The sequence below is a fragment of the Lates calcarifer genome, linkage group LG7_2 (genome assembly GCF_001640805.2).
Source record: "Lates calcarifer isolate ASB-BC8 linkage group LG7_2, TLL_Latcal_v3, whole genome shotgun sequence".
Lineage (NCBI taxonomy): Eukaryota > Metazoa > Chordata > Actinopteri > Centropomidae > Lates > Lates calcarifer.
Window position 1 is genome coordinate 3,796,749 of NC_066854.1, and position 12,044 is coordinate 3,808,792.

General features: G+C 41.7%; 1 protein-coding gene across 6 annotated transcripts in view; it reads right to left on the reverse strand.

Moving 5' to 3' along the window:
- The window catches only part of LOC108873032 (receptor tyrosine-protein kinase erbB-4), a 229,823-nt gene that overhangs the window by 68,227 nt on the left and 149,552 nt on the right, over nucleotides 1–12,044 (reverse strand). For all 6 annotated transcript variants that reach the window (XR_007809127.1, XM_018661041.2, XM_018661042.2 and 3 more), the window contains 8 exons: nucleotides 9,226–9,360; nucleotides 7,723–7,788; nucleotides 5,919–6,037; nucleotides 5,002–5,143; nucleotides 4,241–4,354; nucleotides 2,104–2,230; nucleotides 1,530–1,603; nucleotides 554–644 (listed from right to left, as the gene is read on the reverse strand). Coding sequence is in view for 5 of the 6 variants with exons in the window: in XM_018661041.2 (XP_018516557.1) it covers nucleotides 554–644; nucleotides 1,530–1,603; nucleotides 2,104–2,230; nucleotides 4,241–4,354; nucleotides 5,002–5,143; nucleotides 5,919–6,037; nucleotides 7,723–7,788; nucleotides 9,226–9,360 (868 nt within the window). In the remaining variant the exon portion in view is untranslated. The remainder of the gene's footprint in view (nucleotides 1–553; nucleotides 645–1,529; nucleotides 1,604–2,103; nucleotides 2,231–4,240; nucleotides 4,355–5,001; nucleotides 5,144–5,918; nucleotides 6,038–7,722; nucleotides 7,789–9,225; nucleotides 9,361–12,044) is intronic.

Sequence of the window (12,044 nt, forward strand, 5' to 3'; positions counted from 1 at the left end):
AAGATGAAAAACAAACAACAAAAGAGAAAAGTTGAGGAGAAAGATAAGAAACATAGCACAGATGAAACAGATGAGGTAGTTGATAGAGGATGTTGCTCCAGCTCTGAATGAAAGACTGCTGAGCTACGTGTTCATTGCTGCAGTTTAGAAAACAAAGTGGGATCTCCTTTGACACTGCTAGCACTGTGCTTTGGATCTGCCACTTGGAAGTGAACGCAGAACCTGTTATCAAAACAGGTTCTAATCAAAGCAGCGTGACAGCAAAGAGGATCTGGGCAGAACAACCTAGGGTAGCGGCTCATTAGCTCTAAACACAGGAAAACACCAAAAAAGACAGAGAGACAAGGACCTTTCTGGACAAAGACAGTCTATAGTATGAGTATGTCATCTGCGTATAGCAGTGTTTCCCCTGCCATTGTCTTGGCAGGACCCCCGCCCTCTCAAGAAAAGATCTGTTATTTTTGAAAGGTCCATTTTGAGCCACTCAGGAAAGTTAGAAGAAAGTCTATAACAGTGTGTCTAAAATAACATGTCCAAACTCCTTCTAACATACCTGTAAAGAGATCTGCCTCCGATGGTTGCCAGGCTGGAAAAAACACTCAGATCTGTCATGTTCTCAGGCCAGGACTGGATGTTGAGGTAACCTAAAGACACATCAGGCAAAACCAGATTAAAATTTTGCTAATTAACAAAACTTATATTAATAATCTTTGTACTCTTTGTTTAAACAGCACATGTATAATTATATTTTTAAATTCTATTTCTATTTTTCAGTAAGAACTGGTGAGAAAGAGAATGCAGGAGTCTAGGGAGTATTTCATGAAGGAAGAATCATGACCAAGGAAATAAAAAGAATCCTTTTGCTGCCTACATCCAAATTTAAAAGAAAAAAAGCACTGCCATTTTTGGTTATGAGGTTGCACTGCCTCTGTGAAGTTCAAACAAGAACCCATTCTGTGTGAGAAATGTGCTCGGAGAAGACAATATACGCTAATTAAAAGAATGGATTTAATATTCTGCACAATTTGTCCGGTTGCACTTGCCTTTAATGACAGATTATATCAAATCAGCATCTGTGGAAATGACATTAAAGGGATAGAGCAGGAAATGGCTGGGATAGAATGGCCATTGCTCTTTCTTATTGCTTGGGTTTTCATTATGAAAATGCAGTTTCACTCCATTAGATGCTTGGCTCAACTGCAAGTTGCAGTTTAATATGACAAAAGGGTTTGTGTACGAGGTATTGCTCATCCCTTAAGGCCTCTAACAGCTAATGAATAAATACACGCACACACAAACACACACACACACACACACTGCTGTACATACTGTAAGCACGTAGAACTATCAGACACACACACACACAATAACATAATATCCACTAGACCACATTTTAGAGTTCACTGTCAGATTTCCACTTTCCTCCAAAGCATTCTTTTCCCTCCTCAGAGGCTAAATAATTCACACAAACACATCACAAAATCTTACTGTTTTGTTCAGTCATTATTTCTTGGGTGAGGCTGTCTCACCTGTGATTTCTTTCACAGTGCGGAACACGTTAAGGCGCTCGGGGTCCAAAGGTCCGATACCATGATACATGTCCCTGAAGTACACACAAAGTAGACACAAAGAAAAGTGAATACTATCTTTAACAAGGACAGTATTCAAACACTGCTGACAGTAAGGGTGAACCTGGAGGCAACATTAAGAGAATATGTTTTTTCTTTCTTGTGTTCCTCTGCTGTGCTGTGTGACATTCATTCTTACACATTATTCTAACCTCAGAGCTTCAGGGCACTTTGACAGTGGGTTGCAATTGAATAGAGCACATTGACCTTACTGAGCCAGATTGTCTCTGACACAATAGGAAATAAATGAAGAACTTGTTTATTTATATGCCTACCTCCGTTAGTTGCATACTGCTGTTTTCATACAGTAAATATTGTTTTGAATTAGATGTGCAGAAACATCCTAGTATGAATGGTTCTTTCATCCCAAATGCTACATTTTAGCTGGACCAGCTTTGCCCAGTGTTTTACTTCAATAACCGTCTTTCGAGGTGCAATTGCTAGAAACCGATTGTGGTTTCAAGGTGCGACATACCCTTTAATGCCAGTAATGAGGAAGATGAGGTTGCCGTTGATCTTGGTGCAGTTGACAAATTTATCAATGTTGCTGGCGTCCACTGTTTGAGCTGTCTGCAGGCTGCCCGTCCCTATGCCATCACACACTGACAAAACAAAAGCAGCCACACATTTTCATATATTATTCAAAATGATTAACATTTTTCTTGCTTTAGTTCTGAACATGGCATATATTCAAAGTGTCCTTGTTCAGCGAGACATCATCTTGAGAAACTGCTATTAGCTATTTGCCACTTTAAGTCTTTATACTCTTTTATGAAAATATCCCCCTGCTTTTGGTGTATAGGTAAGGCCATGGCCTCTCTCCATGCATTGGAATTCCTTTGATGAAAGCATGGGCCAATCCACAGCCAATTCCTCCCCTATAATGAATTCATTACATCTACATTAATTACACTTGCGGTCTAGTGTGAGCCAAGTATTTCTGACAGAGGCAGAGGGGATGATGAATAAGGTTGGCATTAAGTGGTGTAACCAGTTTTTGATAGTGATTTATACCAGCCAATTCCATATCTGAAATGTTAATTTGTTATCATTTCCCACAGTTCCTCAGGCTATCCCTCATTAACCCCTCCCTGCTGCGTGACGATGTAATCAAGAGATTAGCCAATCCATGGATGCCACGGCCCATAAATGGGGCCTGAAGGAAAACATTACTATCTTCCCTCCAAAGAGAAAGGGCAGATCAGTTACCTTTGTGAGAAAAATATGATGAAGGGGCTAATCCTCTGCACCGATGCTGTTTAATTATATAGTAGACATTTTAGGCTTTTAGCTGATGCTGTTGTGCAAAATGACTTGCAGGTAAAAGCAGTTTCCAGTTGTGGGAATCAAACATGTGACCTTCACTTATGCCACAATTGTCAAATTTATCCTCCAGGATGTAATGAGCATTCTCTGGATGTGCATAAAGGACAGACAAGATGAGAATGAGGATGTTACAAACGTGGGCATGTTAATATTTTGGGGGGTACATTAGAATCAATAAATCAGCCCAAAGTATATTCTATGTAATATAAAGAAAGCTAAGCTGGCTCTGTTAAAACGTAAATTACATCTCCTATAAAGCTTTTAAAGTAATTCCTGTGGGCTACTGTTGATCCAGTATCATCACTGTTAGCATAAAGCTATTAGATTAAAATGGTTTAACTGCGTAAGCTCCTGTATATACAGCAAATGCAGCGCAATGGGCCAAGAAGTCGGGAAGTGTGGGAAAGGGGAAAGTATGTATAAAACCTGTTTTTCATCCTATTGAATATAACTTCCAGATTATACACTGAACCATGGCTATGTTCACCTGGCCTCAACACTGCACTTTCCTCTCTATGTAATATCCTACTGACACTGCACCCAGTGTGTCAAGAATTAGTGCATCTGTTGTCTGTGTATGTCTGTCTCTAAGACAAATTTGACAGTCTCACCAGGCGACAGTCACCACTTATGAATGATGCAGACCCTCCCTGGGCCAATGGGGCAATAAAATACATCATCACTCCTAGTTTCATCAAAATTGGACTCGTGGTGATGGCAGTTAAAAGTCACTAAAAGTGTCACATTTTGACAAATACGTACTGTACATGACAACCATCAGATCAAACAATGTGATTTATGAACACCAAAGTACTGTCTCTTTTCAAACTTCTCACCTGCTTGCAGTTGACCAATGAGATCTTTGCAGGTGGTTTTATGAATGTGGACATCTTTATACATAGAGGAGCTACAGAGTATGTCAGTAAGTGTAGATGAGATAGATGCAGCTGCACCTTACAGGAATAAAGCAATGTCATGTAACTTTTAAAAGGTGAATCAGCACCTTTATCTTCTTAGAAATGCCTTCAAACAAAAAACACTCTTTTTTCAATTCAATACACTCAGGGTATGTTTTGTGGTGGTTTAACTGATTGCAGTGAAATTAAATGGGTAAGTTAAATTCAGTATAGCTAAACATTTGGCCAACTTCCCTCAAAGTAATCATGAACTGTTAAGGTGCAAAATTCAAAATCTGAAATGTCAAAGCCTGCTGTGTCATAGGTCTATTGTGCAGTCCATTTTATTATTCTGCATGGGGAAAATTCTTGAAGACATCTCTTCTTTACCTTTAGGACAGATGTCTGTACAGGGGATGCACATCTTGATGCGGTTCTCCTCCACTTCCATCTTGTTGCTGGGACAAGCTCTAACACAGGAGCTGTGGTCCACCACGAAATTATCTGAGAAAACCAAGCGAGAGCGTTAGCGTTTGTTTTGATTCTTGTTTAAGTGTGACACCTACGGTAGATTTCATCATGTTAAGCCATAAAATTAAAAGTGTTCCCTAGAAGGAAGGAAGGACCTCTCTAATGGTGAGAAATTGATTGTATTTTAATCACTTTTGTATAATGATCAAAACTAATTGTCTAGGGCTATATTGCTCGGGAGAAGTAATGAATCAAATTAGCACGCGGTGGTGGAAAAGTGTGACTGGTGTATGCTCATTTGATGATCAGTGGAACTTGAATATACAATCTGTTGATGTAGCTTGACTCAGAATGCAAGCCCACCGAATTACCGCTGCACTCTTGACTCCATATCCGTGAAAGAAAGAACCGGGATTTGCTTTCTTTTCAGCTGCCAGAGGCTGAAACAGATGGCGTAGCGATGAGCTGATTGAGATACACAATTTATTTATGTTTGAGTCATTTATCTTGACTTTAAATAACTGTCTGGAGTCTCATTTCAGGATAGACAGAGGATAAATGCTTCTTCAGTGGACACCACTGCACACACTATAAAACCTAATTATGAACATCATTATGAGCATCTATGTTACTGCAGTATAATATTACTGTTTAATATCTGTATCTTGAAGCAGACTTACGTGGGCATTTCTTGACGCAAAAGGCTCCATAGGTGTACTTGGCTCTGGGGTTGTGCTCTAACTGAAAAGATGTGGGGTTGTACACAAACGGCTGAGGGCACTGGGTCACACATGCTCCGCTGTCGTTAAAATTGGTGCAAGCCTGTGGAAAAAAGACATAACCACCATCAGCTGAAGGCAGAAGATACAAGTCAGGCTTCCCTTGTGGAGTAAAAGGAAGCGGGGTGAGGCGAGTGCAGCGTCGTGATTTTCTCACATAAGTCACTGTGAGTGAAAGAGTATTACAGCAGCATTTCATTTTTACGTTGGATCGCAACATGTGGATCATGCGGCCGTCCCTTGTCTCTTTGAACGCCAAATGGGAGAAAAATTGGAGCCATTGATCCACAGCCATGATGTAAATGGTGAAATGTTTTCCCATAAACCCCCTTAAGTGTTTTGTCGTCTGTGGCTACAGGCTGAAACGGCAGTAATTGAATTGGATGAGCCTTTTTGTGAATTACAACTACAATATCATCTCTGTCAGTGGGCGCTCGCGTCCGTGTGTCGTGCATGACTTCGTGAAACAGGAAGAACTTGAGGTGATAAAAGGGATATTAATTGGAACACTGAATCACCAATTTGTTCTTCGAGGAGCGCCACTGCGGCAGACTTTTACAGCCCTGTAAAATGACAAACAATTTATCAGCCGGTAAACAAAGTGGATCATTTTCGGGTAGGGAGGATGACAGATGTTGCACGAAAGATGTGGACGCACAGAATGGAGGATGGGTGGGGTGGGGGGGCTAGAAATGCATTGTCTTTGGATGTGTGTTGAAACTGGAAATGAGAGAGAGAGAGGGAGCAAGTGAGAGAAAGTAAAAGACTGAAGGAAAGGGAGACAGTGTGTGTGTGTGTGCAAGGTTGTGTGCACGTACAAAGCAGTCCGTGTCCTTGGGGCCCGAGCAGCCGCCGGCACACTCGCGGTGGCAGCAGTCGCTGACGTAAGGGCCGAAGCATCGACCGTCACACTGCTCTGCACACACCGTCTTTGTCACTGCCCAGGAAGTGAAAAGACTGGATTTTAAAGGTCTGACACACACATTCCCACACATTCAGACTCATAAAAGGAGACAATACCACCACCCTCAACCTTCCCTCTCACATTATAGCTGCACACAAACACATCAGATGTGGAATTCAGGCAGAAAAAAATAAGGGGCTTGAGCAGCCTAAAGGCCAGACATGTGGGTTTGTGACCACAAGATGACTGGACTGAACATGGAGCACTGTCTCCTCTCCCAACAACTGCTCTGGAGGCGCCCTTGAATGAGCCTCTTATCCACCAACTGCCTCAGTGACTAGCAGCTAAAAACTGTGGTAGTGCTTGGCAGCTCCCAGGTAGGAAGTGAGATGTCACTGGAATGAGATGAGATTGCTTCCCAAAGATAAGTAAAGTCTGAGAAGAAAAGTTCCACAGCCACTGGACCTCACTGATTCACCATATCTGCATTTATACAATGGGTGTTTTCAGCCAAGAGCCCAAGTGGCCAAAGACACCTTCCAACTGTGCTGATAATTCCCAGAAAGCCTGGCTTTATTTGTTGCTATGCCAACTCTCATGGCAACCAGAGGAACTATTTACTGCTTTTCCTATTTTTCCTGTATTTTATGCTAAACTACTTCAAAGGAAGCTGTTTTAGTCAGAATTATTATTACAGTACTAATACTTGGATGTGGCTTGTACCTATTACATCAAAGTTGCTCCAACACTTGTGCTAAAGAAGAGCCTCCTACACATTATTGGGACAGTAGGCGATATATCAGCCAGCAAGTCAGCAGGAGCTTGAAGCTGAGGCATTAAAAACTGCTGTGCTCACTCTCTGCTGTGTTGCGAACATAATGATGCAGTAGAGGAAAAAACAACAAGGCTCTGTAGTCTGTGTTAGTCTGAGAAAAACAGGCCAGTCCCACTCACGGTCTTTACAACATGAGTAGAACATCCTGTAATTATATGGAGACTAACATTTCTCTCGTTGCCCTCATTAGCTCATTTTCATTTCATTCCATTGTTGTTCATCAAGTTTGAAATAGTATAACGCATTAAAGAAACGTCATGTCCTTTTCACATTTATCTTTTTTGTTTTTTTTTTAGCTTGGCTTTGATTTTGGTCTTTGAGTTAAATTAAAATATGAAGGAAAGGCTCAAAACAGATGGCTATCAAAGTGCTCACACAGCCAAAATATAATAAATCTATGTCAAAACAGATTATAGCAGATTATAGATTATTTTAAAGCAGACTGTACAGTATCCTCAATTATCTCCTACTGTTCAGTAAATACAGTGGGTCACTCTGTCTCAAACTAATAACAGATTTAACAGAATTTCATAAGCCTGGATTTCAATGATGAGTTTCAACTATAATCTAAATCCTGTTTCAGAGAGTTCTCCACTCAGTGTCAGGTTAATAATTTAGGGGCTTAAAGAAACTGTTTTGGGAAATACACTTATTCTCACTTATTTTTTCTGAGGAAGACCTTGAAAATATCAGGCCTGTATTTGTGTGTTCAAATACAGATTGAGTAGGGCTGCAGTTAGCCTAGCTTAGCATAAAGACTTAAGGCTGAGGTAAATGACTATTCCACGTCTCCTACCTATAAAACTGAATAATAAACATGCTGATTCTTAATTGTTGGCACCTCAGGGTAACTCTAGGTGTGTGTGTGTGTGTGCATACTCACAGGTTTGGCACTGGTTTTCCTGTGGGCCCCAGCAGCGTCCATTACACGAGCGATGACAGCGTCTGCCTGCACAACACACACCCATACACACTGTGCATTAGGCAAACTCCTCAGAAAACTTCAGATGGCGTTTTGACACAAGCACACATCAAAACAAGCCCCCTCCCCCATCCCACCTCACAAACCAAACACCTAATCGTCCACTCACGCAAACCCTTAAAACTTCCACGACTGGTGACAGTGACAGATCCGGCGAATCTCCTCCGCTCATCCGACAATAGACTCAGAGTCACTGTGGTGACTTGTGGCCTGTAGAGAATGTAAGTATGAAAGACAGGCCTCTACTCCCCTCCATCAAGTGCTCACACAGGCAAAGTGGGACCTGACAGAGCACTCACAGCCTTCATCTGCCAGTGGCCCATCATCAAGACTTAATTGACTATGGGTTAATTACAGAGTAAGTGAATAGAGCAGCAGATTGTCACCCTGCCCCTTCAACCACTCCCACAGTGGGGTTGTTAATGTTAAATACTAACTACTGCTTGGCAAAGGGCCCCCGATTTGGCAACCTCGACTCCCACACGCTTTCTTGTCATTTTTTGGCCCACCTCCTCTGTTCTTTGTTGCTTTTCATCCTCCTCCTCCTCCATCAGTGCCATCTAATCAACAAAATAGCAATGTTTTACACATATTGTGCTTTAAGTGTCTCCTCAAGCCTTTATTTAAGAGTAACCAGCTTCGCGTGATGTCTAACTCCTTGCTGATGTTGCGAGTCAACACTATGCAGATTTTGTTCTGCAAGCAAAGAAAGGTCATCATGCCTTTTCATCAAAGAAACTTTCAACATTTCCACCATTGTCTATGTCGATGTATTTGGCGCCTCCGCTTGTCCCTATTGTTCACCCTGACATGTTTTGATATAGAGTGCCCGAAGAAACTTCTATGCTTCCCGTGTCTCCCCTTAAAATGAGCAAGAAGCTTGTCCAGAGATGTGCAGAAAAGTTTGAGAGTCTGTCTTTAACAGCCAGTTCTTCTGACATCGAATGTCCGCCGGATAGCGACGCCTGTTATGTCCAAAGCAGAGGGAGCTGAGGGACTGCAGGGACCACGAGGAGGTGGGGAGGAGGGAGGGAGGGAGGCACCAGGGGAAGTGGGCAGCTTCAAACCAGCTGTCAGATTCACTGAGATTTAAAAAGAGCGCAACAGACAGCGGCTCCATGGGCCTCGCTGCAGAGCTGCTACCATACCACTACAATGGAAAGGTTCACACGTTGATCTAACACTATGTGATTTTACTTCCAAATGACCACCAGGCAAACAGAATGAATAAAAAGGGATAGGGCACGACTGCTGCTGGTAGGGGGTTGTGTGTGTGTGTGTGTGTACTTCTACAGTATGTTTGCCCTCATGTTTCACAGAAGATACCTGGTAAAAAAAAACATTTTGATTTTCATCCAAAGTTACTGGTTCCACTGGTTTTCACCCACGTGCAGCTGTACTCACATCCATTGTTGCTGTTGTTGGACGGTACCACCAGCAGCTCAGCCTGGGGGTTCTTGATAATGTCACGCCAATGGATGGTGTCTGCGTGGCACAGGAATTTGTTCTGGTCAACGTACACACCTCCATTCAGTATCTCTGCACGGGAAGAAAAGAAACGAGAAATGAGCACATAGCCATGGATATATAGTACATGTACATGATGGCAGAAAATCAATACCTCAAGGTTAACCCCCATCGTCCCTTTGTCTCAAAGTACTGTGATGCATACTGTATTCCCTGAAGTGCATCTGAGCGTGAAGATAAATGCTACTGACAAATGCACGCAGTAATTCAATACCATGTCTAAAGACAATGATGTTTCATATAGAGGTACTCCCTAGGAAAATAAGTAAATGGATTCCACTATGTAAACACACATCTTTGCTTTTGAAAAGAACTCCAAACTGTACGTCCATGTAATTTCCTAATTATGCATTGAGTATTAAATAATTTCATTTAGCTTGAGAATTAGCAGGAGTTAACGAGTTTGAATGTCACTAGAAGACACCAGATAGTTGTTGCATTAATTAAAACTGAAACAGTAAACTGGAGGAGATATATAGCTTTACTCAAATTCTTATTGAGTTACACTGCTCATAAACGCAGTGTTTAGTGAATGACGTCTGGTGTAAAGTTTCTCTCTGAGGGTTAACATAGAGGGAGGAAAGGGTTTATATGTATTTAAATGTTGCATTTCATTGGTTTTTGCTGGTAAAGTAAAAAGTAAAAAGAGGGACATCAACTTTTTATTCTTGCACTATTATCTTGGAGAGCTCTTTCTTGGCTCAAAACAGGCCAGTATCATCAAACTGCCTCGGAAAATAAGGGATCACAGCTCTCTTGACCTACTCCACATCCCTCTATCAAAGTAAGAGCTGATGCACTGAAGACAAAGGCAGGCTCCTCATCCAGCATTTGCTTAATAGCAAAAATATGTTTCCTTTCAAGGACCAGTGCCCTTAACAGATGCCTGCGCATGGAGCATGATAACAAATTCTAATCTCTCTCCCTGCTACTAATCCAGGTTTTGGATATGGACACAGAATAAAATGATGCTGCAGTAATCCCCCCCCTGCAAAGCCGTGACCTAAGGCAGACGAGAAACAACAGCCCCCATCAGTGTTTCTTTCTCTCTGGGACACCAGCTGACTGTATTATTTAACCTAGTTGAGGGATTTAGATACAATTCACCTTGCTTCCCCTTCTCCTTGAATATGAAGTACTGCCTGATTCCAGGAAAGTACTTGTCATAATAAATGAAATTTGATACAAAAAAAGTAACAATGTGGTTCAGATTAGGGCCGGATTAGCTGAAGGTAAAGAAGGGTATTATATCCCAAGGCAGATTATTCACAGTGTATGAGTTATGCGGACGATTCAGCAGCTGAGAAGCGCACGCAGGAAGCTAATCATTACCATCCGACACCCTGATTAAGGAAGTGGGCCTTGGTAGAGACGGGGACATTTATTCAAAGCCCTCTTAGAGGTGACATAGCGCTCCGTCTGCCCGCTGAATGGCCTACAGCCGTGGCTTCATGTAATCATGTTCCCGTCACAATGGACGATTTATCAGGGGGTGTTTTACATTCATGGATGGTGGGTAAAAAAAAAAGGGACAGGCCAGGCTTTATTCATTCAAATATCATGTGGACCGCACTGTCAGCATGCTTTGATGCCATTTATAAAAACACATGAAATAAGCATCCATTACACAACTGATATCACAGATATAGATATTATACATAACAATATACTGAATAAGCATATAATTATCTAAAGGAGACGTGTCCATATGTGCATTTCCTTTAACCCAGCAGAAGATTATAATCTGATTTCCCTCAAGTCACCTTGATATGATACACAGCTTTGTTGTTGTGCCACCTCACTCCTCAAGATACCAGGCATACTGTATACACAGCCCTAGTCACATAAGTATACTGTGAACAATAAAAAAAAGGTAGACCAGCAAGAGTTCAGAGCACTCGATGAAGAACAGGAGCTCTGCTTTGCTAACAAATGAACTCTTCCTACACCTGGCATCACTAGCTGGACTGTCACTGATCTTTAGTTGTAATTTCAGAACTGCTACTCTACACTGTGAAGCCTTGAGGTTTCTGAGTAATGCTTTATTTTAGGTCAAAATACAGACTCAGCAGATGTAGCAGAGATTGAGGATGTACAATAGTTGCTTGGCTTTGCAAGGGTAACATCCTGGAAATGGTTTCTGTTAAACATTTTGAAAAAAAGACACTGGTTCAACACTGTAGAAAGGTCTAGTAGCAGAACTAGGGACTGTGATCACCCATAACACAGAAAAAGCTGGACATTGCCACAGTTGGCCATGAGAACCATGCTGGCTGGATGCTAACATGCTCAACACCACGTTCACCATCTTAGTTTAGCATTTAGGCTGCTGACATTCAGCTCATTAGGACTAAGTGCACAGTACAGTTGAGTCTGATGGGAATGTCATTAGCTTGGCAGGTATGTGACCATAAACCAAAGCTTTTGACCTCATGATAGAGAGATGTGAATTCAGGGATCAACATGAAAACTAAAACTATCAACCTCAATGGCAATCCATCTTTTAGATTTGGAGATTTGTGGTTTTAAGAGGAAAAGTTACTGAACAAGGATAACTGCAAGGATACACTCACCAAATTAAATGGTAATCCATGCAGTAGTTGTTGAGATATTTAAGTCAGGACCTAAGTGGTTGACTGACCAACCAACAGACCAAAGAGCCTCACCACTGGCATGGTGATCACAAAAGTGAGTTA